Genomic DNA, 26,498 nt, shown 5'->3' with positions numbered 1-26,498 from the left:
AGTAGGGCAATTCCTGGATCATAAGGTAATTCTATTTTTAATTTTTTGAGGAACCTCCATATTGTTTTCCACAGTGGCCACACCAATTTGCATTCCCACCAGCAGTGCAAGAGGATTCCTTTTTCCTTCTCCCCACGAGAGAAGCAGGCTCCCCGTGGGCACCCCGATGTGGGACTTGATCCCAGGACCCCGGGATCATGACCTGAGCCAGAGACAGACGCTCAACCACCGAGGCCCCCAGGCACCCCTCTGGACTAATCTTTCATCCTAATTTGTAGACCTGGGATTCCAGAGTTGTGTAAGTGATGAGACTTGGGAGAGGTCACAGCCACGTGTGTTTGAGGGTCTTGCCTGAGACCTCCCAGCAGCCCTGCTCTGCCTCTGTGGCGAGGGCCCAGGGCAGGATGGGGAGGGTGTGTTGTCCAGCCCCGTTTTCTTAGGTCTTCTGGCTTCATGCAGGGTCTCGGTCCAGGGTGCTGGGCCAGTTCTCCTGACTCTTTGGCCCCAGGGTCAGGCAGCTGGGTCTTCGTGCATTTGCCAGAGTTACCCGTATTTTGTTTCTCCCTCCTGGTAACTGGGGTCTTCTCTTTCTTTTGAGCTCAAATCTGTATGTGGAATTGGGATTTCATTCTGTCTTATGGTCACCATTTCAGTATTCTTGTGGTGGGGGGTGAGGGGTCCTTACTCTAGGAGGGTTCAGGAAGGTAAAATTCTAAGGAACTTTGGACGCTCACGGGATCCGTGCTTTCTGAACTGTGACATGGTTTACGCCACAGGCGTCCCTACTCGTGCAGAACAGCGGCCAAGCAGCACGGACCCAACCTCAACTGTTGTCCGCTTCCTCGAGTTTTGTAGTCAGGTTTAAGGCTTGCCCTTTCTTCTGACTGTGTGTGGTTAAATGCTGGATCATTCATAGCCAGGGGCCCACCTAAGGGTGCTCATATGATCGATTGATTATCTCCTCCCGCTCCCCTCCAGGTGCTCATTGTTAGTACAGGTTCCCTTCGTGCCCACGTAGTTGGACATAATCTGTCTCTGTAGGTGTAAAAACCAAAGGAACTGGTTGGAGATGAAGAAAGGCTGCTTTTTTGGTTTTGTTTTGGTGTAATTTCTACCAATTTCCTTTGTCCTCTGATTTTTGCACTGTCACAGACTGATGTGGGTGACACGTGATTCTTCATCTTGGTTAAAGGTTGAACGAACGATATGAAATGAATCTGTTCCTAGAAGTATTGCGATGTCTTATGAAATGAAGGTACCGAAGAGAGTCTTCATTTCCACGTGATCTGTAAAGTGGGTGAAGTCTTGGGATGGGAGCGTGTATCAGGCTCCCGCTCCGCCTGCACAGTGCCGGGCACAGCAGGTGGACGCGCCCTGGGGGGGCGAGGTGCGGGCGGCTCACCTGGTGGGGCCTCCAGCCGCCCGGGCCAGCGGCCCCTCCCGAGCCCTACCTGTTGGCTTCCTCGCAGGGAAGGGGAGGACGGTGAGAGTCCGATGGTCTGCACAGGTGTGTGGGAGGAGGCAGGAGAGAAATGATTTTGTTTCTGCATTTTTCGTAATTCAAACATCTCTCAGTTTTAAAACACAGAAGATAAGGGAATATAGTCTAAAAATGTGGATATGATTTCTGTTCTTCAGACAATGAAACTTTCATAGTTTGGGAAGGTTTTAAAAAAGCCACATTTAACTTACTGGCTGTTAGGAAATGGTGTGCGGCTCTCTAGCGGGGCGCGGGGTGCGGGGCGCCGGGCAGGAGGGTGCTGGGTGCACAGCCGAGGGCCCCTCCTCCAGAGGGGCCCCCGCAGCCTCCGAGCTCTGGCGGGCAAGGCTGCCTTCTTCTGCGCCTTCCCTTGAGCCTCTTAATGCCCCTCCTTGCTTACCGCCGGCACTCGGGGGGGGGGGTGGCGGGGGGGCAGCCTTCTGGCGGCAGCGAAGGCCGCAGCCTTGGCTTCCCCAGGGAGCCTCCGTATCCTCTTGGTCCCGTGCGGTGAAGAGTGTCCGTGCACCCATTTTATGGATGCGGACGGTGGGGCCGGGCGCCCACGCCTCCAGCTCGTGGCCAGAACCGGGGTGCTGCCCGCGGTCCCACTCCCCCGCCGTCGTGCACAAACCACGGGCCAAAAAGTGCAAAACGGATGAGCGTCCGTGCCGTGTCACCGGTGTGAGCAGAGTGCACGCGGATCGGCATCGGCTGCTCCCCCGGGAGCGGGAGCGCTATTTTTAGAAGATTAAAATAGAACCTGATACGGTGTAATCACTGGATTTTTAGAAACTAGTTTGTGTTCTATGAAAACCGTTATAAAAGGAGTAATGATGAGGTTACCCCGTCTTGATCCGGGGAGGCTGGGACCGCGGAGGGAGTCCCGTCGTGAGTACCGCCGGCGGCCCGGTCCCTCCAGCCCGCAGCCCGGGAAGCGACAGCTGTGCTGCGGGGCCTGGAACCACCAGGAGCGGCGGGACTATCCTGGAACCAGGCACACACCGGGCGGCTGGTGGCGGGCGGTGGCTGCGGGAGGCTCGTGTCCGGTGGCGTGGGGGGCGGCGCTGCGGTGGCCGCAGTGTCACCGGGGCCCTGGGGCCTGGGGCTCTCCGCACGGCGGCCGGGGTGCTGAGTGCCGACAGCCGGGCATCTGGGGGCTGCGATTGTGTGACCCCACTTATGAACTTGTGTCTAAAAAAGCTTAGAAGAGAGGATTTTTTACCACAGTGTGCTCTGTATCAGGTGCTAGAGAAATTGTAGAAAATAAGACTTCTGCAGTGGTTTAGGCTTATGACACCGAAACCACTCCTGTTGAAACACCTTCTTTCAGCCCCCCAGCCCCCAGCCCTCCAGCTCCCCAACCCCCAGGCCTCTAGCCTTCTAACCCCTCAGCCCCCAGTCCCCCAGCCCTCCCAACCCTTCAGCCTCCCAGGCCCCCAGTCCCCCAGCCCTCTAACCCCTCAGCCCCCCAGCCCTCCAACCTCCAACCCCTCAGCCCTCCAATCCCCCAGTCCCCAGCCTTCCAACCCCTCAGCCTCCAGCCCCTCAGCTCCCCAGCCCCCCAACCCTCCAACCCCTCAGCCCCCAGTCCTTCAGCCTTCCCAACCCTCCAACCCTCCAACTCCTCAGCCCTCCAACCCCTCAGCCCCACAGCCCCTCAGCCCCTCAGTCCCCCAGCCCCCCAGCACTGCAGGCTGCCTCACTGCTGGCACCCTGAGCTCAGGCTCTGGAAGACCAGGTGCCTGTGATATGGCTACATGTAGGTCAGCACAGGTTGTAGATGAAATGTGGGGCACACAGTGGGGCTGTGGGGCAGGGGGTACCACCCCCGTGGAGGACGGCCTCTCCCAGCCCCGCGTCCTGGCATCATTCACGACACACCCTCCGTCGTGCCCCTTCTGCTGGCACCTCTGGCAGCGTCAGGCTCCTGAACACCGGCCTTCCCATCCAGGTTGCCGTGCCTGCTTCTGGGGGGAAAAGGTGGAGATGTCCGAGAGCCGGATGTGCCGTGTTGCGGCTGATACGGGGGACTTCTGGATGCTTCCACAGCTCTGGCCTGCAGTTTGGCACAGTATTCTGATTCTGTACCCACTGCCCCAGATGAGCTGCCGGACGGAGGCTGGAGCCTGCGGCGGCCCCCAGGATGAGCTCGGGTGGCCAGGTGCGTGGAGTGGCCCTCACAGAGCTGCTGGGGAGGGCGGGGGCTGTGCGGGTCACACTGACCAGTTTCTTGTCACGTTGGCACTGGCTGCAATGCCCGGTCACCCCTGCTGCTTCCAGGGGTCGGCGGTCTGGGTCCCCCAGTACGTGTCCATGGCTGGAGGCGTGGGTACCGAGGGTTGGGGGCGAGGACGTGCCGGGTCCCCAGCACCTGATGCCCGGTCTGGACACACTTGGCCCCCGACCGTGTTTGTCACAGAGAATGAATGAGATGGAGCCAGGGCGTTTGGTGGAACCAGAGGACATCTCTGCATCACAACGGGAAACATGGCAACTGGCGAGCGTGACAGGTGCCCCCAGTGCGGCTGCCGTCCCGGGCATGTCCCCCGGCAGCGGGGTGGCTCTCTGAGACAGAGCCCTGGCTCCTGGGCCATTGCTGCCGTGAGGACAGACTAACCTGGCATTGGGGGGGCACGAACCCCGGTATGAAGCAGTCAGCCGGGAAACTGAAACCTGTTTTCACCCCTCAAATGTCCTTTATGCCCTTTCGTTCCTGACATGAGATTCCCACGTGGAGCGAGTGTCACCTCCTCCGAAGCTCCCTCAGTGGAGGAGAGGAGCCCGTATCCCAGAAGACGCACCCCCCCCCCCCCCGCAAGATGCTGGGTGTCTGGGCGGTGGCAGTTGGTGGCGAGCGGGGCTGGAGCCCGTCAGCTGGCTCCCCGAGCTCTGGAGGGAGGCTAGACTGAAACATAAAGTTGCCTTTTGAAGCACAGACGCAAATCCTGAACGTCACCCTCTCCCCCCAACCCCCGCCCCCCCGCCCTGGAAGTCACAGCTGACGATCAGAGGTGGTTAGAAGTTGCGTTTGCTCCCGGGGATGAGCAGTCGGTCTCCGTCAGTCTGTGCCGGGAGCTGCCCCAGCGGGCTGGGGCCGCCCGCCCGCCCTCCTCTCCGTGTCCCATTTCCCGGGGAGTGCTTTGTCCTGCAACATCCGCATCTGGCCCGTGGAAGGTCCTGTGGATTCACCTGCGAACAGGTCTCAGGTCAGACCCCTTGTTCTGCTGCGTGCCCACCAGCCTCTCCAGCCCGGGATCGGGAAACACCTCCTGGGCTCTTCCTCCTGCCTCCGTCTCCCTCCTCCGGCCCCTGGGGCTGGTTACTATTCCACACGGCAGCTGAAATGAGCCTTTAGGACAGAAGTGAGGACTTCTGTCTCGAGGTGACCTTCAGGACCTGTGGCCTGGCCCTGGTGCCCTCCCCGGCCCTGTCTCTTCTCACCTTGCGCCTGCTGAGTGGAACCCACCCAGCCTGTTCTACCTCAGGGCCTTTGCACTTGCTGTTTCCTTGCCTTGGATGAGGTCGTTGCCATGGATCCTTCTTGCATATCACTCGGGTGTTGCCACATCACAAGGGCCCTCTTTGATCATTTTATCTAAAGATCCCCAGTCGCATTCTTCCGAGTGCGTTTTGTTTCCAGCGCATGATACCGCGCCATGTGCTTGTGCGTGCTGTTTCTTCCTCATTGGTGGAAGGTTGGGGTACGGGGACTTGGTGTTGTCCAAGACCGTGTCCGCAGAGGTGGGACAGTTGCACAATAACCAGCTCAGCGCCGTCTGCTCAACAAGTGAATGAGGGTGAGTGAGGCGAGGGCGGGCTGCAGAGCTGCTCTGTCATCGTCATCGTCACCCGGGTCCTTCCTCACTCTCTCCTGGCTGCTGTTACCATGGGGACCAAGTGGTGTTCCTGCTGTTTGCCTGCTGAGGACCCAGCAGGGTAACGGACCACAGCTGGCCCCCGGTGCCACAGCGAGTGCCCGGTCCCAGGGAGCCCCGGTTTCTGGTCAGGGGCGTAGGCTCCACTGTTGGTGTCGTGCGCTCCAGCGAGGTCTGGCAGGGACGGAACTGGAGGGGCGAGATACACTCCTGAGGAACTGAAGCAGATGCTGCCCGACACGGCGCTAGGGGAGGAAGCCTTCCCCACGCACCTGCTGGCCGCCCTTGGTGCGCTGGCCCTGCCGGGGTTCTCTGGGTGAGGCCCGGGGCCCAGCGCCCCTCGGGCAGTGTGGGGGTCAGCCCCGCGGCCAGCCCCCCCCGACCCCAGGGCCCAGCACCCCTCGGGCAGTGCTGGGGGTCAGCCCCACAGCCAGCCCCCCCACCCTGGGTCCAGTGCCCCTCGGGCAGTGTGGGGGTCAGCCCCGCGGCCAGACCCCCCACCCAGGCCTGGTGCGTTGAGCGAGCGCTGCTGGCGTCTGCCGTGTGCTCCGTTGCTGCTGAAATGTTGCCTGGGAGGAAGGAGGGCAGAGGACCCTTTTCTGTGCAAAGAACCGAGAGGCTTTTAGAAGCCAGCACCGCTGGGGAAGGGCGAGCAGGGCCCGTGGCTCCGTTTCCCATGTCGCCTGGGTCTCCCGGGCGGTCCCCGGTGTCCCTGCCTGAGCCGACTTTCTCCAAACGGCCGTTGTCGGTTCCTTGTTAGGAGCCCGTGAGGCACTCCTCGGGAGCTGCTTACGGGTATGTACCTATTTCCCACTTCCTGTCACCTAACCACGAACACCTTCCAGCGAGGTTCAACGCTCGGCAGCGTGCAGAGCGCCCTGGGAGGACGGCCTGGCCACCCAGTGGTCGGAGTTGCTGACTCACATGTTCAGGAGACGCTTTTGCCCCAGTCGGATGCCTGGGCAGGGGCTGGAGCGCGCATCCTGCGTGCACACGGGCCGTGTTCGCGTCACAGCAGGGCAGCCGGAGCGCCCCGTCCTCCACACCCGCTGTTTTATTTACTTCCTGCATCAGCGTGCAGACGGGGAAACCGAGTCCGAGGTTAACTAACAGGATTGCCGACGAGGCCTCCAAGCCTGTCTGGCCCTGAATCCCGTGGGGCCCCGTGGCCGGCCCGGGGGCCCCGGCCTCCTCTTAGTTCAGAAAATAGGACACTTGCAGGAAAGCACCCGCGGTGGCTTAACTAGAAAAGGCCCGTCCTCGGGGCCCCACACACGTGCGGCCGCGCTGCGGGCGGGTCGCGGGGCTCGTCTGCCAGCAACCGCATGGCCCTGTGTCCTCCTGGTTTAGTTAGTAAGGGACCCCGTCTACAAGGCGCTTCCGGGAGTCCTCGGGCCGCTCGCGGCTTCGCGTGTCCTTTGCGACGCCCCTGCTTGCGGTGGCTTCTGTGTTCCCTCCCGTGCGACTCCGGGAAGCTGCACACTCACACGCGGTGACTGCCCTACGCCCCCGGTGCTCCGCGGAACAGCGTCCGAGGGACCCACCGCTTATGTCCCCCACAGGGCGACGGACGTCCTCGCAGGAGCCGGGACGGATCTGCTCTCAAAGGCGGGCGAGGACGCTTTCTCCTGATTTCCTAAGTCGCTTCTCGCCGCCCCAGCGGGGCTGGGCCATGGGGCGGGGGCGGCCCACAGCTGTCGGGGGGCGGGCAGGGGCCAGACCAGTCCCCAGGGGCCGGCCTGAGGCTCGCTGGGAACGTCCCTCCATGAAGTGTGGCCCTTGCCCGGGGAGGACAGCGGGCCTGGCCTGGCCTTGCGGAGCACGGCGGCCTGGACCCCGCGGCCTGCACTTGGCCCGGCCCTCGGGCGCTCCTGCCCTGTCCCGCCCTGTCCCGCCCTGTCCCTCTCTGTCCTGTGCTCCGTCAGTGTTGTCTAGCTCATGTCTGGAGCAGGGACTCGCGGGGCTGGGGACGTGGGCACAGGACAGACCCCACTCTGCAGCTCCCGGCAGGTGCAGACATGCTGCCTCCCTCCGCTCCCTTTCTCGCCCTCGAGGCCTGTGGTCAGAGCTCCTCGGGCACTCTTTCCCGGTTCCAGAACTTTCTGGCTGGTGGACCCTGTCCCCAAAGGGCCCGCAAGGCAGTGTGTTTCCACTTCTGAATTTTCCCAAATTAAACTTGTGAGTAGCAGGCTGATGCTTCCCTCGGTGGCTCGTCCTGTTCACGTCGCTTCGACCTTCCTGCGAGCTGACCGAGCGGCCGGGCCCAAGCAGTGGGGACGTTTGGCCCTGACTCAGCCCCCGGTGTCGGGGAGGGCGCCCGGCTGGGTGTGTAGGGAAGCAGAGCGTGTCTCTGGGGGAGGCCGTGGCCTGCGCCTCACAGACCCCGCTCTTGGAGCAGGTGAGGCCGTCCCCACAAGGGAGTGCGTCCCGGACCCTGGGCTCCGCGTTGCGCATCCCGTCGGTCGCCACGTCTCAGATGCCCACGGGCCGTGTGTTGGCTTGCGTGTGAGCCAGGAGGGTTTGCTGGCTCTTGTTTGCACAGCTCAGGGTTGGTAATACTGAAGATTGTCAGGAAGCTGGTTAGGTGATGACCTAGCAGGAGTTAAGCGAGGACAAACGCTATCAAATACAAAGTGACGGTTTATTTTTATTCTTGGCATCTCTTGAAAATACAGTAAAAAATTTCACTTACAGAAGAAGGAGAGACCTTACAAGGTACAGGGAGCCCCAGTGCCCGTCTGCAACCTTCAAAACCCTGTGGTTTGGATCAGAGCCTCCCGATCAGCCCCCTCCCCAAGCTTTATTTCCTGGAGAATTGAAAACAAATCCCAGATGCCACAGCATTTTCCCATAAATACCGCGGCACGTATTTCTAACAGATGCAATCCCCTCCTCACGCTCAACAAAACGAAGAATTCCCAAACATCACGTCGTAGCTGAGCACCCACCGCTCAGGTTTCACTGGTGGTCCCAGAAAAAAGAGTCTTGTCGCAGGTGCGTGTGCAGATCCGGATGCTGGGATTGGGGCCGTGTCTGGGGTTGAATCCGCAGCCGCCGGGCCCCTGGGAGGAGCTGGTCAGCGGCCTGGGCGGCTTCCCGATCCACACCTGACGGTCTCAGCCTCCTGCCGTCTCTTCACCACGTCCCTCTAAGCTCGTATTTCCTGTAAACTGGGAGCTAGAGCTAGTTTCGATTTTAGGTGAAGCAGAAGAATACTTCATAGGTCAGCCTGGACTTTGGGAACGTCTTCCCGAAGGAAGAAATATTGCTGAGAAACACTGTGTCTTCCATCTCCACCGTTTTCTGATAAATACACAGAAGCGAACGCGGGACTTGCCTCAGGAACCCACAACACGTAGCGCACTGGGGATGGGTTCTCGTGAGCGGGCAGGTTCAGGCCACGCAGACCTCGCCTGGTGTTCTGGAGCGGGCGCCGCGCGGGGGACTCCGCCGGGAGTGCCTGTTGGGCCGCCCTGAGCTCGTGGGGCATCCGAGGGGTGCCGGCCGCCCTGGGCTCGGGCACCGCTGCATGTGGTCGCGGAGGGCGGGTCCCTGAGCAGAGGAGGCGGGAGCCTGGCCCGCCGAGTCCTCCTGGGGTGGAGGTCGGAGACCCCACCGGGTGTTCAGGTCAGGGGCGGGCCTGGGGGCCCTTTGAGTAGTTTGCTGACCTGATGAGTCATTTCTACCTCTGAGCCGGGACGTTTCAATATAGCGAACCCTTTTTATAATTTAAATAAACGAGGGGGTCCGGTGTCCAGCTTGTAATTGTGTAGCTCGCTTGGGTTCGGTGCAGGGAGATGCAGCGACATCGTAGGAGGGTGTGTTGGCCCCTGCATCCTGACGCCAGTGATCCACGTCCTGACAGAGTACGTGCGGGCTGGTGTGGAGGCGTGCACCCCGCCACGCCCGCGGGAGGTGGGGGGCAGCGTTCCTGCGGCGATTCTCTCCTGCGGGGCTTTTGTGCAGACACCTGCTGTGTGCGGAGGGCCAGAGGCTGTCTTCCTGCTGCCAGGCCTGCAGCACACGGGGCTTTCTTGCCATGCTTGCAAGAAAAGACAAGTCCTTTCACCAGGCGGGAGAACCGAGGTCCCTCATACAAAGGCCTACGTGTTTCTTCTAGCCTTTTGCCTGCGTTGAGCTTCCTACCAGCACACACCCCAACACAAGTGTCCCCACTGCAGGGATGTGACTTTTCTCATTATGTTCATTTTTATGGAAACCCGGGCTTCTCTTGTTCAGCATCAGGCCCCGGGCGTTGGTTCAGTGCTGTCAACCCGAAGCCAGGCACCTTGACCCCCACGGCACCGGTCTCTCCTAGGGGTGCACATGCGTCTGGAGTTGGAAGGGCAGGGGGAGGACCAGATGCCTCCTGGGCCTGCAGCCCTCGTTCCGAGCACAGTGTGTGGCGGCCGCCCCAGCTCGAGCCCCCCCCCCCCCGGCCGAGTGCCCACCTGTGCCCAGGAAGCCGAGCTGCCTCGCCCCCCAGACCCTCCCGCTCATCACAGCGTGCGCAGGAGTGATAGCGGATCCAGTGCAGAGAGAAAGCCAAAACCCCAACTGGAGCTCGGGCATTTATGGGGAAGAACCCCTTCTTGGCATACATTCTAGCATGTTCCCTGTGAGAGCTGACATCACACCGGATTAGATGATGGCGAGGGGGCGGGGGGCACTGTCATTCTTACTGCTAGAAAATCTGCTGGCTGCTCACCAGGCCCAGGGTCGCCCCTGAGATGCAGAATTAATTCTCAGCACATCTTCAGCGGGGCCTGTTGCTCTCCCTGCCTCAGAGACGCGCCCCGAGTCTGAGGAGTGAGGTGGAGAAGCCCGGGGTCCCACCTTGGGTGCAGGCGGGCGGGGCTCTGAGCCAAGCCGGTGGCAGTGAGTGCTGGCCCGAGCGCCCGCAGCGGCCCCGGCGTGCCCCACCGGCCCTGCCCTCTGCACCCCGCCCCTGCTTCCTCCTTTGGGACCCAGAGGCCAGGCGGCCGTCCAAGCCGGGTGTTCCTCGCTGCGTCCCCGGGAGCCTGTCCCTCACGCTGATCCTGGGCAGTGGATGCAGAAGGGCAGCCGATACCGTTCTCAGCAGCGCAGGCGACAGAGAGGGGCTTTATGTCAGAGAACATTCTAGGGACGGGGAATCAAGTGCCTTTATAACAGGGAGTCCTGACCGACCCACGCTGCCCAGGGGACCGAGGCCGCTGACCGACCCGGGTGAGGTGTCACGTTGGTAGCACGTGATGTCACATGATGGGAACCGTCAGCAGAATGCGTGACCCGTACTCCTGCACATGGTCACCGTCATCAAAAACAAGGGCAGTCGGAGGAGCCTAAGGAGCCGTGACAGCTTGGGGTCGTGTGGGATCCTGGGTGGGAGGCTGGCGGGGAAAGCCCAGGAACCCGAGTCCGCGGGGGGGGGGCTTCAGGTCACTGGAGCTCAGACACGCCATCCTCGTGGAAGGCGCCCGTCGTGGGGGAAGCAGGTGTGTGAGAACGCTGTCTGCTGTTTGATTTTTCTGTGAATCCGCAACTGTTCTAAAATAAAAAGTTCGTATGACAAAATAAAAACGGGTAGGAAAATTGGCTGGAATGAAGACATTGCATGATTTCTGCTGCCGGAGGCCTCGGACCCCATGACTATGTGTGTGGCCACCAGCTGCTCAGGGGGGTGGGGGGCACTTGCCCCCGGGGGTGTGGGTGGCACGTTCCCATCTACCCTAGACAAGCCCCTCTTAGCACAGCTGAGGAGAGTAATGTATCCGGTTCTGCTACATTCATGAGAGCTTGCTGGCATCCCCACTTGTGTTGCTGAGAGCCCTCGGTTTGGGGAGGTTTGGGAAATGCAAGGAGGAGGAAGGGGTGAGATCAGAAACAGCGAGAGTGTTTCTCAGTATTTCTGTGCAGATGTAGCATCGCTCCCGGCCAACAGGATAAGGCAAGAAAAAGAAATAAAAGGGAAACCAAACTGTCACTGTCGTAGGCACATGATCCTGCATGTGGAAAGTCACGTTTCCTGCAGATAAAGGATCGACAGGGATGAAAGGAGCGAGATGCTGGGATCTAAACCCACATGTGGTGGTTTATTGCCCGTCTACCGACCAACGAGTAGAAATTTAAATTCATAGTGCTGTGTAGAATATTTTACTTGAAACAGCAAACACCTAGGAATAAATCTAAAGATTTTCAGTTCCTCTGCACTCAGAACTCTAAAACGTCTTTGACAGAAATGAAGTGAAGTGATATCCCATGTTCACAGATTAGAAGATGTAATTTGCTGAGATTCTGTTCTTCCCAAACTCTAGGTGCTGTGTGGTCGCAGGCAGAGCGAGTTAGTCCCATCCCAGCCCCTTCCCACCTCTCCCCTTCTCCTTTTTTTTCTTTTTTCTTTTTTTTTTGCCTGTCTTTTGGAAGAAAAGCCGATGCTAAAATTTATGTGGTAAAGGGCCCACATCAACCCAGGGTGGGTCTGAAGAAGAGAGTAAGGACTCTTGCCGGATGTGAGGAGTTAACGGTGTGATTATTGGCACAGGTATAAGCAGATTGGCCAATAGGACAGAGATTGGGTGTCTGATAGAACCAGTGTGCTGATGAGCCGGGAAAGTAAGGCGTCTTAATAGTTGGTGAGACATTTGGCTGTTTTCATTGAAAAAAAAACAAAACAAAAAAAAAAAAAACAAAACCCAAAGAACCCTTCCTTACTCGGTGTATAGAAGTCAAGACCAGAGAGATGGGAGGCACGCGTGAGAGGGAGCGCCACAGGACGTGCAGGTGACGGGATGGTAAAATGCCTTTGCAGCCTCCAGGTAGGGAAGGATACGCCATAAAAGGATTGATGCATGTGACCGTAAAGAAAGGCGGTCTCCGAGACGATGTCCGCGGCATGTAACTGCCCGAGAATTCACGGTCAGGACTTGTAAAGAGTTCCCCTGAATCAGTGAGGAAAAAAGACAACCCAGTGTTTTTGTTTTTGTTTCTGTTTTTTTTTTTTTTTTTAGAAAGGGCACAAGGCATGATTTGAGAGCATCCAGGAGGCGCGTGGAAAGATGTTCAGTGTCCTGGGCCCGCGGGGAAGGGCAGATGACCTTAGTGGGACCCTCACTGGTGCCCACCACGCAGGCGTGTGGCATGTGTCCCGGTCCTGTGTGCAGGCCCTTCCCCTCCCTTCCTCTCCTCTCCTCTCCTCTCCTCTCCTCTCCTCTCCTCTCCTCTCCTCTCCTCTCCTCTCCTCTCCTCTCCGCTTCCCTTCTCTCCCCTGCCCTCTCTTCCTCTCCCCTCCGCCCTCCCTGCCCCCACTCCTGCCCTCACCTCTCCTCCCCACCTCTCATTAGGTAACCTGTAGGTGGATTTCTCATGTATCTTTGTTGGTGCAAAAAAATACAAATTTTTGCGCAGCATCAAAGTACGGATCCCCTTTAATTATGTGCATCAGGGAAGGGGTTGGACTTTTTTATTCAGTGAAGTTTTTCTGTGTTTTGTGTGTTGAAGATGATGTAGCAATTGTTATAGAAATTGCTTCAGGATCCACATTGTGCAAGCGCGGGCCGGGCAGGCTCCTTGTGGGGGGCGGCGTGGGGGCTCCCTGTGGCGGGCGGCCTGCTTCTCCTGGCACGCGTCTGTGGCACCTGCTCGGCCTTCTCAGTGGGTTCCAGAGCAGACCCTATGGACTCAAGGGGAAGAAAGTGATGAAAACCTATCACAGCCATAGGCCGTGCCCTCCTCCACTCTCCGGGTCCTGGGGCCCGGCCTTTCTAGACAGCAGGACAAGAGCATGCCCAGGTCAGACGGCACTGTGTGCTGGTGGGCCAGCTGGCACATGCATGTGATTGGTTTCTAGCCGGCAGCTCAGCGGGACATGCCCCATCCAGCGTCCAGAAACTCTGAGGATGAGCCGACTCAGCGAAGCCTTACCTTGATTTAAGACACCCGGGCGATACTTTTGGACACGCTAATAACCACATATCTTTTAACTTACACTCTGAATTGATTGCGTTGAGATTTGATGCATCTCCTCCGCATAGTGTGGATAAAAGTAACCTGTTATTATGCATCATTTATGCATCTGGCTTTGGAGTAATTCGACCTTTGGGGCTTGGGGCAGACATAAACACCTTGATTCTAAATTCAAGGGAAGGTCTTTATATAAGGCGGGATGCTGGCCTGGTGCTGCTACTAACTGCTCCTACAATTTGGAGTCTCCTCGTTGTACGAGCGCTGGCTTCGTGGTTTCTAAACTGTTTCTGGTTCTGGAGCCTTTGCTCAGCTGGGAGCTGAGGTCCTCCTCTGAACCTACTTGCAGAGCCCTGAATGGGCTGGTTTTCCCAGCACCTTGCTCCTGACCCTCACCTGTTGGAGACTTGCAGCTGGATTAGGATTTTTAGAGGGGCCTTCTGGTGTTTTTGAAAGTATTTACAGTGGAACTCAAACTTTTAAAAAACATATACATATATATATATATATATATATATACACTTCTATGAATTTTGTATTTTTGAAAATGAAGTTTTTGCTGTATTTATAAACAAAATAAATTTCAGTAATTTATTTTCAGAAAAAAAGATGCCCATCAGGTCTCACAGTCTGCCTGTGAATGGCAGTGAAGGCGGTCGTAGGTCATAGCATTAGGCATGCAGGTCAGCGCCTGGGCTGTCGGGTGGCCCTGGTCCGTGAGAGAAGCCCTCGTGCAAGTAGCTGGGGTGAGCGTTGGGGCCTGGTGTTTGCACCAGGGGTGACGCGGCCTGGGAGCCTGGACTGTCTCCGCCCCACAGTGCCTGGTGACTGCCGGTAACTGTTCCCATACGTCTCTGGAGTCAGGGAGGGGTTGCTGGTCTGGGGAGAGAAGTCCCAGGCGCCCCATGGTGGGCTCTCCCTACTGCGGGGTGCGGAGGGCCCCGAGAAGGCCTCCCACGCCTTTCCCTCGCTTCCTTGGCGGAGCGGTGGGGGACTTTTCTTCAGATCTCGAGAGCACACTTTTGGATCTCCTCGGGGTTGTTATTTTCATCCTTGGATTTTGAACATTTTCAGAGACACATGGGGGTTGTGTAACTAAATGTGCAGGGTGTGCAAGGTGTTATCCATTTTGGGTAAAAAGCGAGGTTTTCGTACAGTCGGTGGATCCGACGTTATTTGCTTTGTCGTGATTTGAAAGTCTGCCTCGGGGAGCTCCTGGCTGCTCCGTGAGACCAGCCTTCTCCTCTAGCCCGTAGCGGGAGCGCAGAGTGACCGCCACGTCAGCGTCTATAATGACGTGCCTGTCACTGCAGGCCGGTTTACACCACTTGTCAGGAGCTAATTTTAAACCAAAAGTGTGATTCCTGGAAGTTTTGCCAGAGTTTTCTTTCTTTTCTATCTGAGAGAATATGGAAAATCTCAGGCAGTCTAAAAGCAGCCTGCTCTGGGTTTAGGTGGTGGCCGGCTTCCAGCTCCATCTTTGCACTCAGCCTGGGGAGATAGAAGCCGTCCCTGAATCCGGTCGGAAAGTGGATTTAAAGACATGAGTCTGTAGATTGTGAGTACCTGGCCAGGCGTTTGTCCGAGAGTGAGTTCGGGGGTCTTCGGTTCCTTGAGCACCCCGCCCCCCGCCCGGGCACCCCGCAGCTGATTTCGGCCGGGCCTCCAGGCCCGGGGCTGTTAGCACCTCCGGCCGTGTGTCAGCATCTGGGAGGAAGAGCAGGGGCTCCCGTGTGCGTCCTTGTCACCTTACTGCTCGGGCCTCCGCAGGAGAGCCGTTTGGGTCCGCGCGAGTGGGGGCGACGTGGCTGCCGCACGGAGTAGGCCCGCACGGCCAGGCAGGACAGAGGTCCGCAGGCCCCGAGCTCTCGTCGGCCCATCCTTCCCCCCGGGGGCTATTCTGGTCATTCCGAGAAGGGTCCTTCATGTTCTCTGATTCAGCAAACAAAAATAACGTGTGATGGAATCAAACCTGTGCTCCTTTTCAAAGTAAGAAGGACACACGCGTTTCCATTGTTTGCGAGGAGTCTCCTTGCAGACTCGGAGTGTAAAGTGTTTTCATTGAAATGAGAGCAGTTTCTGAAGCCAAATGCTTTCTCTGTCCTCCAGATGGACTTTCTGGCCGAGACCAGCCCGTGGAGCTGCTAAACCCTGCCCGCGTGAACCACATGCCCAGCACGGGTAAGTCAGCACGCCCAGCCTGGCGGGCGCGGGCTCCCCCTCGGGGCGTTCGGAGGCCCCACCGCACGGGGGTCTGCGGGGAGCAGGGTGGGCCGTCGGGTCCGCGGGCTCCTGGGGTAAGAGAGGCCGTTGGTCGTGGAAGCGAAGCGGGCATCATCGGCTTGATGCTATTTAAGTGGCAGAGAATGCGGATCTTCTCTATCTTGGGCTCGGAAGGGTGTGTTCCTCCCAGAGGTGCCAACTGCTTGTTTGAGATGTAACCCCAGACCCGGTCCGCAGGAGGATCTGTGGGAAAGAGCTCTGGGCTTGAGCTGGGGCCAGAGCTTCCCTGCCTGGCGCGGTCGGGCTGCTGGCAGCCACAGGACGGTGGCAGGCCGCGCCTTGCCCTCGGCCCGGGCTTCTCGCTGCTGGAGCCGGCCAGTGACATGGTCTCCGAAGCGCCTTTTGCTGGTTTCTTTTTTTTTTTTCATTAACAAAAGAACAGCAGCCATGATTATGTCTTTCGTTCCATGTGTATCATCTTTCTAAATATCGTGCTTTAAGCAACGTTTTCCAAATCCGGATGGCCGTGGAAACATTCTTTTTCTGTAAAAGCCCTCCCGCCCCGGCCCCATCTAGTGTCCTCCAGGATTTCAGCCCAGGAACTGGGCACCGTTTGTCCTGCGCAGGCCGCTCGGCCTCGTTGAGAGCAGAGCACCTCCTGAAGGCCTGGGTGTGCGGGTGCTCTGCACTCCCCAGCCGGCGTCTCAAGAGCCCCCTGCCGGACCCTTGCCTTCCCACGTGCCCAGGCCTCGGTCTTGGCGGTGCTGGCTTGGCAGCACCCCCTGGGCCCCAGCCTTCCTGGGTGCCACCCTGATCTCCTGCTCCGTGGGCAGCCGCGGCCGGGGTGGGGAGGTGGCGGGCCCCGAGCTCTGCCCAGGCCCCCATCAAACCTCCCCATTGCCCCTTAAGTGGAGGCTGGACCTGTCGAAGAGGGGACGTCCCTGTTTGCACGGTGATTCTCCGTGGTCTGCCGAGGGCCGTTCCTGGCATCTCCCTGCACACAAAGCTCCTGTCGCTGCTCTGCAGGTGCCCCTGGACGGTGCCCTGGCGCCCTGTGTCCCCGGGGCTGGCGCTCGCCTGGCCACCTGCCGCCATGCTCCCAGCCCACTCCGTCTTCTGGTTCCTGACCTCTCCCCTCGCCTTTACTTTTGACCCAGCTCCCGGGAGGGAGGCTTCAAAACAGCAGGAGATGCTCAGGTTTTGATTTCAGCCCGTGTAGAGTGAACTGGGCTGACTGTCACGTGCTCCGGGTTCCGCTTGCCCGTGTTCCTGGTGCTGAAACGCGGAGCCCTTGTGTGGTCGCGGGTCTTAAGGCAGGTTCCTAGGGCTCCCCCAGGTATGGGGCAGAGGAAGAGGCTTTGGGGACGGTCCGCTGGGCTGGGAAGGCGGTAAGGACGTGTTGTTTCCACGTGGACCAGAAAGAGGTGTGCTCCAGGTGAATTTCTGGGTTGGGGAGGGCACCCTGCCCGTTGAGACCTGCTGTGCGACTCCTCTGGCTTAGTGTGAGACAGCCCCCGTGGGCTTCAGATTCGTCCTGAGGGGACCTGGGGACCTGCTGACCCAGTGGCCGTGGCCTCAGGCTGATCACTCATTCCGGACTTGGGGATAATGATGCAGGATTCTTAGAAGGATCAAAAATATGTCTGATTTTTAGTAGCTCCTGCGGGGATGTCATCTCTTCACGTCCCGTTGACAGACGCTGAGGACGGCGTGTGACGTAGCTGTGAGGGTCCCGGACAGTCCCCATGGGCCCTCTCACCTCTTCTCCTTTGCGGGGCCCACCCAGCCTGAGGAGTGGTGTCGTGGGGAGTGTGCCCCCATGAAATTCAAGCAGGTCCCTTAACTTCCTGGTAGCCAGCTTCCCATTAGCCAGAGTCGGATGATGCTGTGTTTTCAGCTGTCGCGCTGTGTTTTTTTGCGTCACTGGTGGTCGGTGTCGTAGAAGCCGTGCCCACGGGCAGCCTGCGAGGGCGGAGGCACGTGCACGGGTGGTCGGCGGGGGACGCCGCTCGCGAAGCTTGCACGCCGAGGTGTGCTTCCGAAGCTGCTGAAGCGAAAGGCCTTCCTTCTTCACCCCTCCGTGCTCCGCATCCCAACCCCTGCCAACTACGTTCCACCGGAAAATAGGATCTGGAAGTTAATACGAAAACTTCTTGACAACCATATTGTCACGGCCGGAGCAGAAACATTCTCCCATAACGTCCCTGCCAACCCCAGTTGACCCTGGCGGATTTCCTAACCGTTGAGCTTAATCTGAAGCACCCTTGTGCCGCTCGGCGGCGTGAAAACAAACCGACACACGTCTGTCATCTGCAGGGATGACTCCGCGGCCCGCGTGGGGGCCTGTGCTCCTCGGGACTGGCGCTCCCCGCTGCTGGGAATGGCGGCGTCCTCGGCCCAGTGCTCCCTCGTCCCGGCTGCCTTGAAATGCCCTGACTCCTTCTAAAGTCTCACTTCCGATAGAAGAGCACTGTTCTGTCTTTCGTTTCTGTGCCATCTGGGATTGAGGCGCGGAATAATTCAGGCACGAATGACCTCTCACGCTCGAAGAGTCCATTGTAGAAGGAAAAAGCCAAAATGCTATTTAGTTTGGGTTGATTCTGATTTCTTAACGTCCCCCCCACCCCCCAACATCACTTCTTCTATGTAAACAAGCCTTTCCCTCTTTTTGTTTCCTTTTTCTTGATTTAAAATCCGTAATTGTGAAATAGTTGCATCACGAAAGAGAGACCGTACGGCCGTTGCCCGCCGTGCCACTCGGGTACGACAGGTCTCCTTACGGTTACTGCACGTCCAGCATCCCGTTCCGGTGCAGTAGCTCGGTCATGGACGCGGCTGCACCTGTTCCCCTCCCCGGGTGGGGACTTGAGGTGCAGGCCCAGTGGCCGGGCCGGAGTCCTGCGGAAGCCACGGCATCAGCCCAGTGAGAGGGGGAGAGGCGAGCATCTCGGGGAGCGAGAAGTGCCCCGGGATCACACACCCACCTGAGCAGGTGCCTGGGTTATAGGGGATGTGGAAGACCCATAAGACACGCGTTTGTGAATCGTCATTTATTTGGAGTAACAGACGTTTCTCTCTGATTCTAAAAACGATGCGTGTTTATTGCGGAAGAGAGACGTCGTACCGAACGTGTTGGGTGTTAGCTTCTAGAGCTGGAGGGGGGCTCCCTCAGCACCGCACAGTGTAGACGCTCAGCAGCCTTGACTGGGAGAAGGGCTTGGAGAATAATGCCTCCGTCATCCGGGCGCAAAGTGGGGAAAGCGGGGCTTGAATGAGAACAGGACACGTGTATTCAGCACTGTGAACCGCGTGGGCTGCAGGGGGGCTGCCGCCCGTCACGCGTGTACCCGGCACAGCGGCCGAGTGCCCTTGCTGCCCTGAGCACGTCCGCCTCACGGGGAGGGACGGGGGTCCTCGAGGCTCGAGCGCCCTCAGGACCCCAAGCTTGTAAATTATGGGCCAAGACCCCCCTCTGCTCTGTGCTGCTGGGAAGAGCCTGCATCAGTGACCCAAAGGGGACGGGGCGCCCACCCCAAGGCTGGGAGCTGTGGCCCGGGAGGCTCCGGCACGTTCCTCGGTACAGGGTGCAGGCAGCATGGATCGCCCTGCCGGCCTGTGCCCCTAACACACGTGTTGGTCAGTTAGGCTGGAGGGTGCGTTTTGAGGCTCTGTAACAAAGGTGCAGTTTTTAAAAGAAAATTCTGGACCCTTGAAGAAACTGCCGAAACTCTAGAGAACTAAGACAGAAAGTGAGGTGTGGTGCTTGCCGTGGATTCCCACATCTTAGAGGGTGTCTGGCCGCTGCGCTGTCCTGAATTTTGGAGCAGGAGCTGCTTGAGGCTAGAAGCTTCTCTGCCCCCCAGGCATGTTTCGTGTCCTGTTGTTTGGTTTCGATGAGAGAAAATGCATCTGGGGAGGGAAATGCAAACATGAGGCATAGGAGACCCCCCTGAGTGACCCTGGGAAAGCGCCCGAAAATCTCCCTTATTGGCACCGAGGCGATAGATACCTCACCCAGCAGGTGCCCCTGGGAACCACGGCCTCCTGGTAATACTTCACACTTGCTGCCCCGCGTGTGCATGAGCGTGTGTGTGTGTGAGGCTGGGGCCTCTGGGCTCGCCGTGGGACAGTCAAGGATCCTGCTGAAGTGCCAGTCGGGGATGGCCGGACACCAACCACCCTCCTCTGGTGCCGTCGTCACCTGGACTCGCCCAGCCTGGCTCAGGCGGGAGGCGGTGCTGCAGGATCGGCCCCATCCGGCCGTAGACGCAGGGGGGCGCGGGGACAGGGGGCACACCATGCACATCTGCCGTGCTGGATGCGCGTGTGCCCCAGCGGCACGGGGGGCCTGCTGTGCTCTTCTGCTTGCTTGTTTGCTTTCAATTTTGGAGGAAAAAAGAAATCTAGAACAGAAAGATACAAAGCAAAATCCTGCAGTTTGAAAAATGGAGAGAAGAATTCCCATGGTTTGATTATTTCAGTCTAAATAAATGTTGCGAGTTTTTCCCCCGCCCTGCCTCCACCCGGTTCACCTGAGAGCCTGCGTGAGCAGAGCCCCGGGGTCATTGCAGCTGCGTCCGCGGACCGGAGTCGTGCACGTGTGCAGTGCGTGTGAGGAGCCGTGCGCGGGGCCTCGGCGGCACTTCCGGGAGGTGGTTCTGGACACAGGCCGCTGCCCTGCGCCGGCCTGCGCGCTCCCTGTCCACCCTCCCCACGCGGGGGCGGCCTGCAAACATCCGCCCAGGCCTGCCCCCCCCCCGGGCCCCCCAGCCCATGCCCCCCGTTCTCCGCGCTGTGTGACGGGGCCCCTGCCCTCCCGGGGGCCGTCCGGGTGTGGGGACGCCCACCCAGCACCTCACCTGTCCGGGGACCGAGCCCCCGGCTTCTCCAGCTGTGCGAGCTGCTGCTGCCAACTGCGGAGTCCCCGCCGTTGGGTGGGGTTTGGTTTATGCACCTCGTGAGGCAGGCACCCTCCAGCCGCGCTCTCTCTGGCTTTGACACCTTTGTTCTCTCTCCTATTTGCATTTTGTCTGCGTTTGTGCTGGTGATTTTTTTAAGCCATCCGTACAGTTTTACTGGGCCCTGGGGGGCAGGATAAACGGTGGTGCTCCTGCCTCCCCCGGGCGCACCCCCACTGCCGCGGCCGAGGCCCACTCCGCTGGCGGCAGCCCCTCCGGGGTCTTTCCGTGTCTTGCTCCTCCCTGGGCGGAGGTTAGCGTGTCGTTCCAGCCCGTTAAACTCTATTGTTGCTGTTGCCGTCGGCCTGCGGGACGACGAAGAGCTGACCGTGGCCTGGAGCAGGGAATAGGGCGGTGGGAAAGCCAGGGTGCGCTGGCCGCGGCCCCGCGGGGCCTTTGGGGCGTCGGAGAAATGTCCCCCAAGCCCGAGCGCCTGGAACCAGCCGGACGCAGTGATGGTGGCAGTGACCCCGCGGGCTGTGTGGACGGCACCCCTTACCGTCCCCGGGGATGTCGGGAGGTGGTGATTAGGTGGCAGGAAGGGGGTGGGGTGTGACGGGAGGTGTCCCCCATCGCAGACACGCGCCCAGGACGGACCGGGGACGTCTTTCCTCACCGGCTTTCCGTCCTGCACGTCTGGGCAGTGCAGCGGGACGGAAACGGGCCCAGAGCATCCGCGGACCCTTCACGGGTCTCCAGGTGCCTCCAGCCGGGGCCGGGGAGGGGCTGTGCCCACGTCCTGCTGGGACTGTCTGGTCGGGACAGGGTTTGGCGTCCAGCGGTCGGTCTACTGCGCGTTTCAGCCACATGGCCGCCGCCTCGTCTGAAGGAGTCCCCGTGTCTGGAGCCTCAGAGCAGTGCCGACCGCCCGGCGTGCTGTGCACCCAAACCCGACCCTCTGCACCCCCAGGCCTCCCGAGTGGCCCAGAGCGGGCGGGAGGCAGCAGGTGGCCGCTGGCTGCTGTTGTCTGGAGCCGTCAGGGAAGGGGCTGGCGATCCTGGGCCTCCTGTGCACGGCCGGGCTCAGGGCAGGACCACGAGGGGACCCAGGGACCTGCTCCCAGGCCAGCCCCACGGCACAGGCACCCTGGGGGTGGCAGGAGCCTGGATGTTTGCACGAGAATCCTGGGGGACGGGTGGGTCCGGGGCGTTGGGGCCGAGAGCGCTGTGTCGCGGCGTCAGCTCTGTGTGCTCAGTGTCCTTCAGAGACCGGCCTGTGCCTCTGGGGTCTCTGGTGCACGGTACCTCCTGTCCCATCGCCTCCTGCTCTTTGGGGGCATCAATCACATATTCGTGCTCTAAACCTGTAGGTTGAACGTTGGGCACGTTCATTTTTAACCTTTCTTCTTTTTGATGGCCGCACACTCGGTTACACGCGTCTCTGAGGGCACAGGCGCTTTTGGTGAGTTCTAATTTGAAGTGTTTAATTTGTAGCCTCTTTAAATTTTGCCTGATGGTCCTGTTTTCTCGGAAAAACTGCGGTATTTAGAAGCGTTCTTCGTCTGAAGGTATGCAGTCTCGTTACTGATTCTCACCTGGTGTCTCGGGGTGAGAGACGAGCGGGCCGTGAGGTTCGTGGAGTCTTGCTCTCTGGTTGGGGTCCGCGAGTCTTCAGTACGTGCCTGAGGATGTGTTCTGTGCGGGGGCGCTGGGTTCCCCGTGTGCTTGCCGACTCCAGCTTGCTGGGGCGGGGGGTCGGAGGTGCTGCCAGGGACAAGCGCGAGCACAGACGGGCGTCCTCGTGGCGTGGTGTCCACCGTCGTCAGCCAAGTGGCCAGGGAAGGCTCGCTGCACCCGCTCACTCCCTCGTGCCATCCTCCGTGGGACTCCAGGCGCCAGGCTCTGCCCCAGGCCCTCGGGTTACGTGTACTTGCCAACGAAACAGAGACCCCTCCTCGTTGCTGAGCTCGGGTCACCCCGGGGAGACGGCGGCCAGCGCCACAGCGAGTGAATCGTGTCACCAGGAAGCAGGGGCAGGAGTCAGGGATGCGGGACTTGGCCTGGTGGAGGTGCCACGGCGGTAGCTGACCCCCGGCACAGGAGGAGCGGGTCAGGCCTTGCTGGCCGTGAGCGGCTGGAGGGGGCCCTGGCCAGCCCGGAGGCGGGTGAGGAGGAGCGTCCCTGGCTGGGGCTGAGGCTGGGGCTGTTGCGGGTCACCCAGGGCTTGAAGCCACCCTGCTTGGCCCTCCGAGGAGTGGAGAGCTCTGGGGGCTCTGAGCGGAGGAGTGACACCCCGCAGCTCGTGCTGCACACACTGGCGGTGGTGGACCCTCGGGGCAGGGCGAGGGACAGGGAGCCTGGAGCCTGGGCAAGCAGGGGAGACCGTGCGCATGGCAAGCCTGGTTCAGATTCTGGAAGCACTGGAAGGAGCTGGGACAAACCGGGGGTGCAGGCGTGACCCCAGGGTTTGGGCTCTGGCCCGTGGATGGTGGGGTTGCCGTGAGTTTAGGGGGGACCTGGACGCAGCCCCCACAGGGGAAGGTGAGGTCTGGTCCTGGCCGTGCAGACTGGAGATGTGGAGAGGGCGGCTGTGAGCGTGACCCCCGACGTGGGGCGCAGCGGAGGCCGGGCCGGACGGCGCGAGTCGCCGTGTCTATAGGGCAGACGTTGTCTGAGAGCTTTATGTAGATGCTGTTTGCTTGTGGTTACTGGTGCATTTTCACCACGTCGTACTTCGTGGTGTCACCGCCTCCCCGGGGCCCTCGATCTGCGGTGACAGCCAGGGCGCGTCCCCACGCTGGCAGCAGGCCTGCACCACGGCACCAGGTCGCCAGCGGTCGTGGGGATAACGGCGGCAGCAGGGCGCTGTCCCTGCCTGTCCCCTGCCTTCATGCCGCACCTTGCGCGGCTGGGCCTCGTCCTCCCCACGAGAACGGCCCGGGTTACACTCCAGTAAGGGGCTGGATGTTGGCCGAGTCTAGACGGCGGAGTCTGAACCCCCGCCCCCGCCCCACCCCCACACACACTGAAGCCCCACGTCTTAGCCTCCTACTGGGCGGCCCCCTGCCCGGGACCCCCCCCCCGGAAGCTGCCGCGTTCCCTGTTGGGTGTGTGGGGCGGGGCGCCTGGGGTCAGGTGGGGTGCACGGTGCTGCCGGGGGCTCCTGCTGGATGGCCCCAGCGCCCCGGGAAGTGCAGCCCCACCTCCCGCGGCCTCACCGCTGCCCTCGGCTCCTTCTGCCTTGGAAGAAACACCTTCTATTTTTAAATATTTCATCTGTGGGTGTTGGGTAATCCTGGCCTGCCGTTCCCGCTGTCCGGGGACGCGTGCGCCGACGCTCGCAGGTGCGGCGAGGGAAGCCCGAGGGGTGGGGGGGGGGCGTTCTCCGCGCGCCGTGACCTCGGCCTCCCGGATCGGCCGCCGCTGTCCTCGCGCCCTGCGACCTTCCTCCACCACGACGACCCCTTGCCTCTTGGAAATGCTGGGTTTTTATCCGCCGAATTTAGGGTAGTCCAGTGGCTTTCTGAGAAGTCGTGGTGTGTGCCGGTGTGAGCGCGGCCGAGCCCGGGCTGTGGGGCGGGTGAGGGAGGCAGCGCGGCGGGGGGCAGGGGGCAGCCTGTGTGCCTGGGGACACACGGATCCCGCGCGTGCACACCGGCCGGCTGGGTCACCTGGGCAGCCGCCAGCACCTTGCAGGAGCACTCTCCGTCCTGGGCCTCGGGGGGCGGGGGGCAGGGGGAGGAGGGCGGGGGTCTCAGGCATGGCCATGGGGGGGTGCGCTGTGCTCTTGCCTCGTGCGCGCGTGATCCCGGAGCACTCGCCCCGTGACACATGCCAGGACGCTGTGACCGCCGCCATCAGGTGCATCGCTGCAGCCGTCACTCCCTTCGGGAAGCCCCGTTTGCTTTAACAGGCACGTTTGTCCCCGAGGATGTACGGACATTTCACCATCTTTTGCCCGGGGCGAGGCCTGGGTCTATTTATAGCTTCCCGGAAGTACATTTGTGCACTTCTTGGAAGCCAAGTCCCCAACTGTACGCCAGGTTTTTATTTACAGCTCTTGCTCAATTTGAGCTTGCAAATATTTCCAAAAAGCAGTTTTTCTTCCTGCAGGATACAGAAAAATTAGAAACATCAAAAGGGTTTTCTAAAGAGCTTTAAGGATAGTTCTGGAATAGGGAGTGGGGGAGAACCTAACACTTGCTTCATCGTTAACTCGCAGAGCCCAAGAGTCCAGATGGTTTTGCTCCCTCCAGATAGAACCCTCGCCGGTACAGCCAGCGCACGGGGACTTATGCACACGAGATGCCATTAAAATAACATCACGGGCTGTCGCGAAGACCCGGAAAACCAAAGTGAGAGGCCGCGAGCGTTCGCGCACGAGGATTCCTGGTGGCAAGGTGGTGTCCCTCCAAGGCCTTGCGAGGAGGGGTCACGGGGCCCCCCGACGGCAGCCTGTGCTGAAGTAATTGGGTTTTCCGTAGAGTCAGATTTGGAACGTGTGTCGCAGCAAGGCTTTCTGCGTGGCGGACGCAGCTATTCCTCTGAGGAAAACACCACCCGGGCCATCTGTTACGGGAGGGGTCGGTTCTTGGGGATCCGCGGTGACTTCGGGGCTTTGAGCTTGTCACTCCCTGGGACGTTTTTGAGAAGATGCTCAGCAGTAGAGAATCGAGCCAGGCTGCACGGGCCATGCAGGGTCGGGCCCGAAAACGACACTCGGACGTTCATCACGCGTTCCCAGCGACCCCTGACGGTACCGACAGACGTGGAAGTAGCCGTCCTTCCGCGTGAGGTTTTCACGCCGCCGGCAGCCGAGGGCGGGCTCGGCCGAGGGGGACGTGGGACGTGGCTGCGCGGTCTTTGCAACGTCGCTGAATGTCATTGTTTTTAAAACTCATAGTCATTAACGAGAAGAAACTTTTTCAAAAATACGTGCCTCGACCGTTTTTCCGTCTTTTGCCAGTTCAAGGTTATTTTATTCCGTGGAATTACAGGGGAAAACTGCATCTTAACAGATGAAACACGACGGCAAATGTTGATCCTTGTTGCAGCTGGGTGCGTGGGTGTCGACCGCATTCCTCCGTGGCTCTGCGCACCATTGCAGATTCCCAGAACAACAGCGTTGTTTGTTTTGTTTTGTTTTGCCGAAATGCTGGGACCAGTTCCTGAAGCGTTGCTCAGCGGGACCGCGCTGCGCCCCCTCCCCTGAGAGCACCGGGTCTGTGCGGCCCGCTCACTGCCCCCTGCGCGCCACCCTCCTCCGTTCTCCCGAGTTTCTGTGCCCCGAATCAGTAACTCCTAGAACTTCAGTAATCTGCATGATCTTCCTCCTCTTCTTCCTTGAACAGCATATGGTTTAATTTTCCGGTTCTTTTTCTGACTTTTTGAGTCCACTGCCTAATTTATTTGTTTCGATTCCTTTTTTTTTTTTTTTTTTTTAATTGCTTAAGTGCGTAAGACTATGAATTACTTTCTGAGCTCGACTTCAGGCAGCCCCTGGAATTCTCGATCCACAATGTTGTTCATTTTCCTTTTTTTTTTCACATTTTCATCATCTTCATGTTGAGTTTTTTGAATATTTACAAGAAAAGGGCTTAGTATTCCTATAAGTTTTTGTTTTCTGTTTCAGCGTGCTTTGTTAATTGTCCGTTCCGTGGCCGTGCGCTCAGGGATTATTGCCTGTACCGTGTGTTTTTTTTTTTTTTTTTTTTTTGCGTGTGTTTGGAAATGTTCTGTGTTCTCCTCGTGGCACTGATTTCTGTGACTGTCCCGTGCGGGCTTGAGCAGAAAGCATACGTTCTTTCATGATGCAGAGTTTGAAGCGAATCGTGCTGAAGCGTTAGTTGTCTTACCCAGCCCCCCGTGTGCTTGTGTTTCCTGTCGCGGGTATCCTCCATGTGCGGGAGCGAGCCCACACCCCCCGCCAGGACTGTCTTTGTGTCCACGTCTGCGCAGGTTTCCGTGTGTCCCCTGCTCACACACATCCCCACGGTGGCCGTGTTCTCGTGGTAAATCCTACACCTTATTAGACTTACAAAATGGGCCTCCACCTTACTTCTCATTTGCTTTGGATTAAAT

General features: G+C 59.4%; 1 protein-coding gene across 8 annotated transcripts in view; it reads left to right on the top strand.

Annotated features, from left to right (window-relative positions):
* HDAC4 (histone deacetylase 4) overlaps positions 1 to 26,498 on the top strand; it is a 273,236-nt gene that overhangs the window by 118,672 nt on the left and 128,066 nt on the right. For 7 of the 8 annotated variants that reach the window (XM_077869460.1, XM_077869459.1, XM_077869461.1 and 4 more), the window contains one exon: positions 15,406 to 15,477. In XM_077869460.1, the coding sequence (XP_077725586.1) occupies positions 15,406 to 15,477 (72 nt within the window). Of the gene's footprint in view, positions 1 to 14,832; positions 14,855 to 15,405; positions 15,478 to 26,498 lie in introns of those variants that run through there. The other variant, XM_077869466.1, reaches the window with a different exon arrangement.

This window comes from Canis aureus, chromosome 24 (genome assembly GCF_053574225.1).
Source record: "Canis aureus isolate CA01 chromosome 24, VMU_Caureus_v.1.0, whole genome shotgun sequence".
Lineage (NCBI taxonomy): Eukaryota > Metazoa > Chordata > Mammalia > Carnivora > Canidae > Canis > Canis aureus.
Note: the sequence above shows the minus strand (reverse complement) of the source record. Positions and strands in the feature narration are given on the sequence as shown.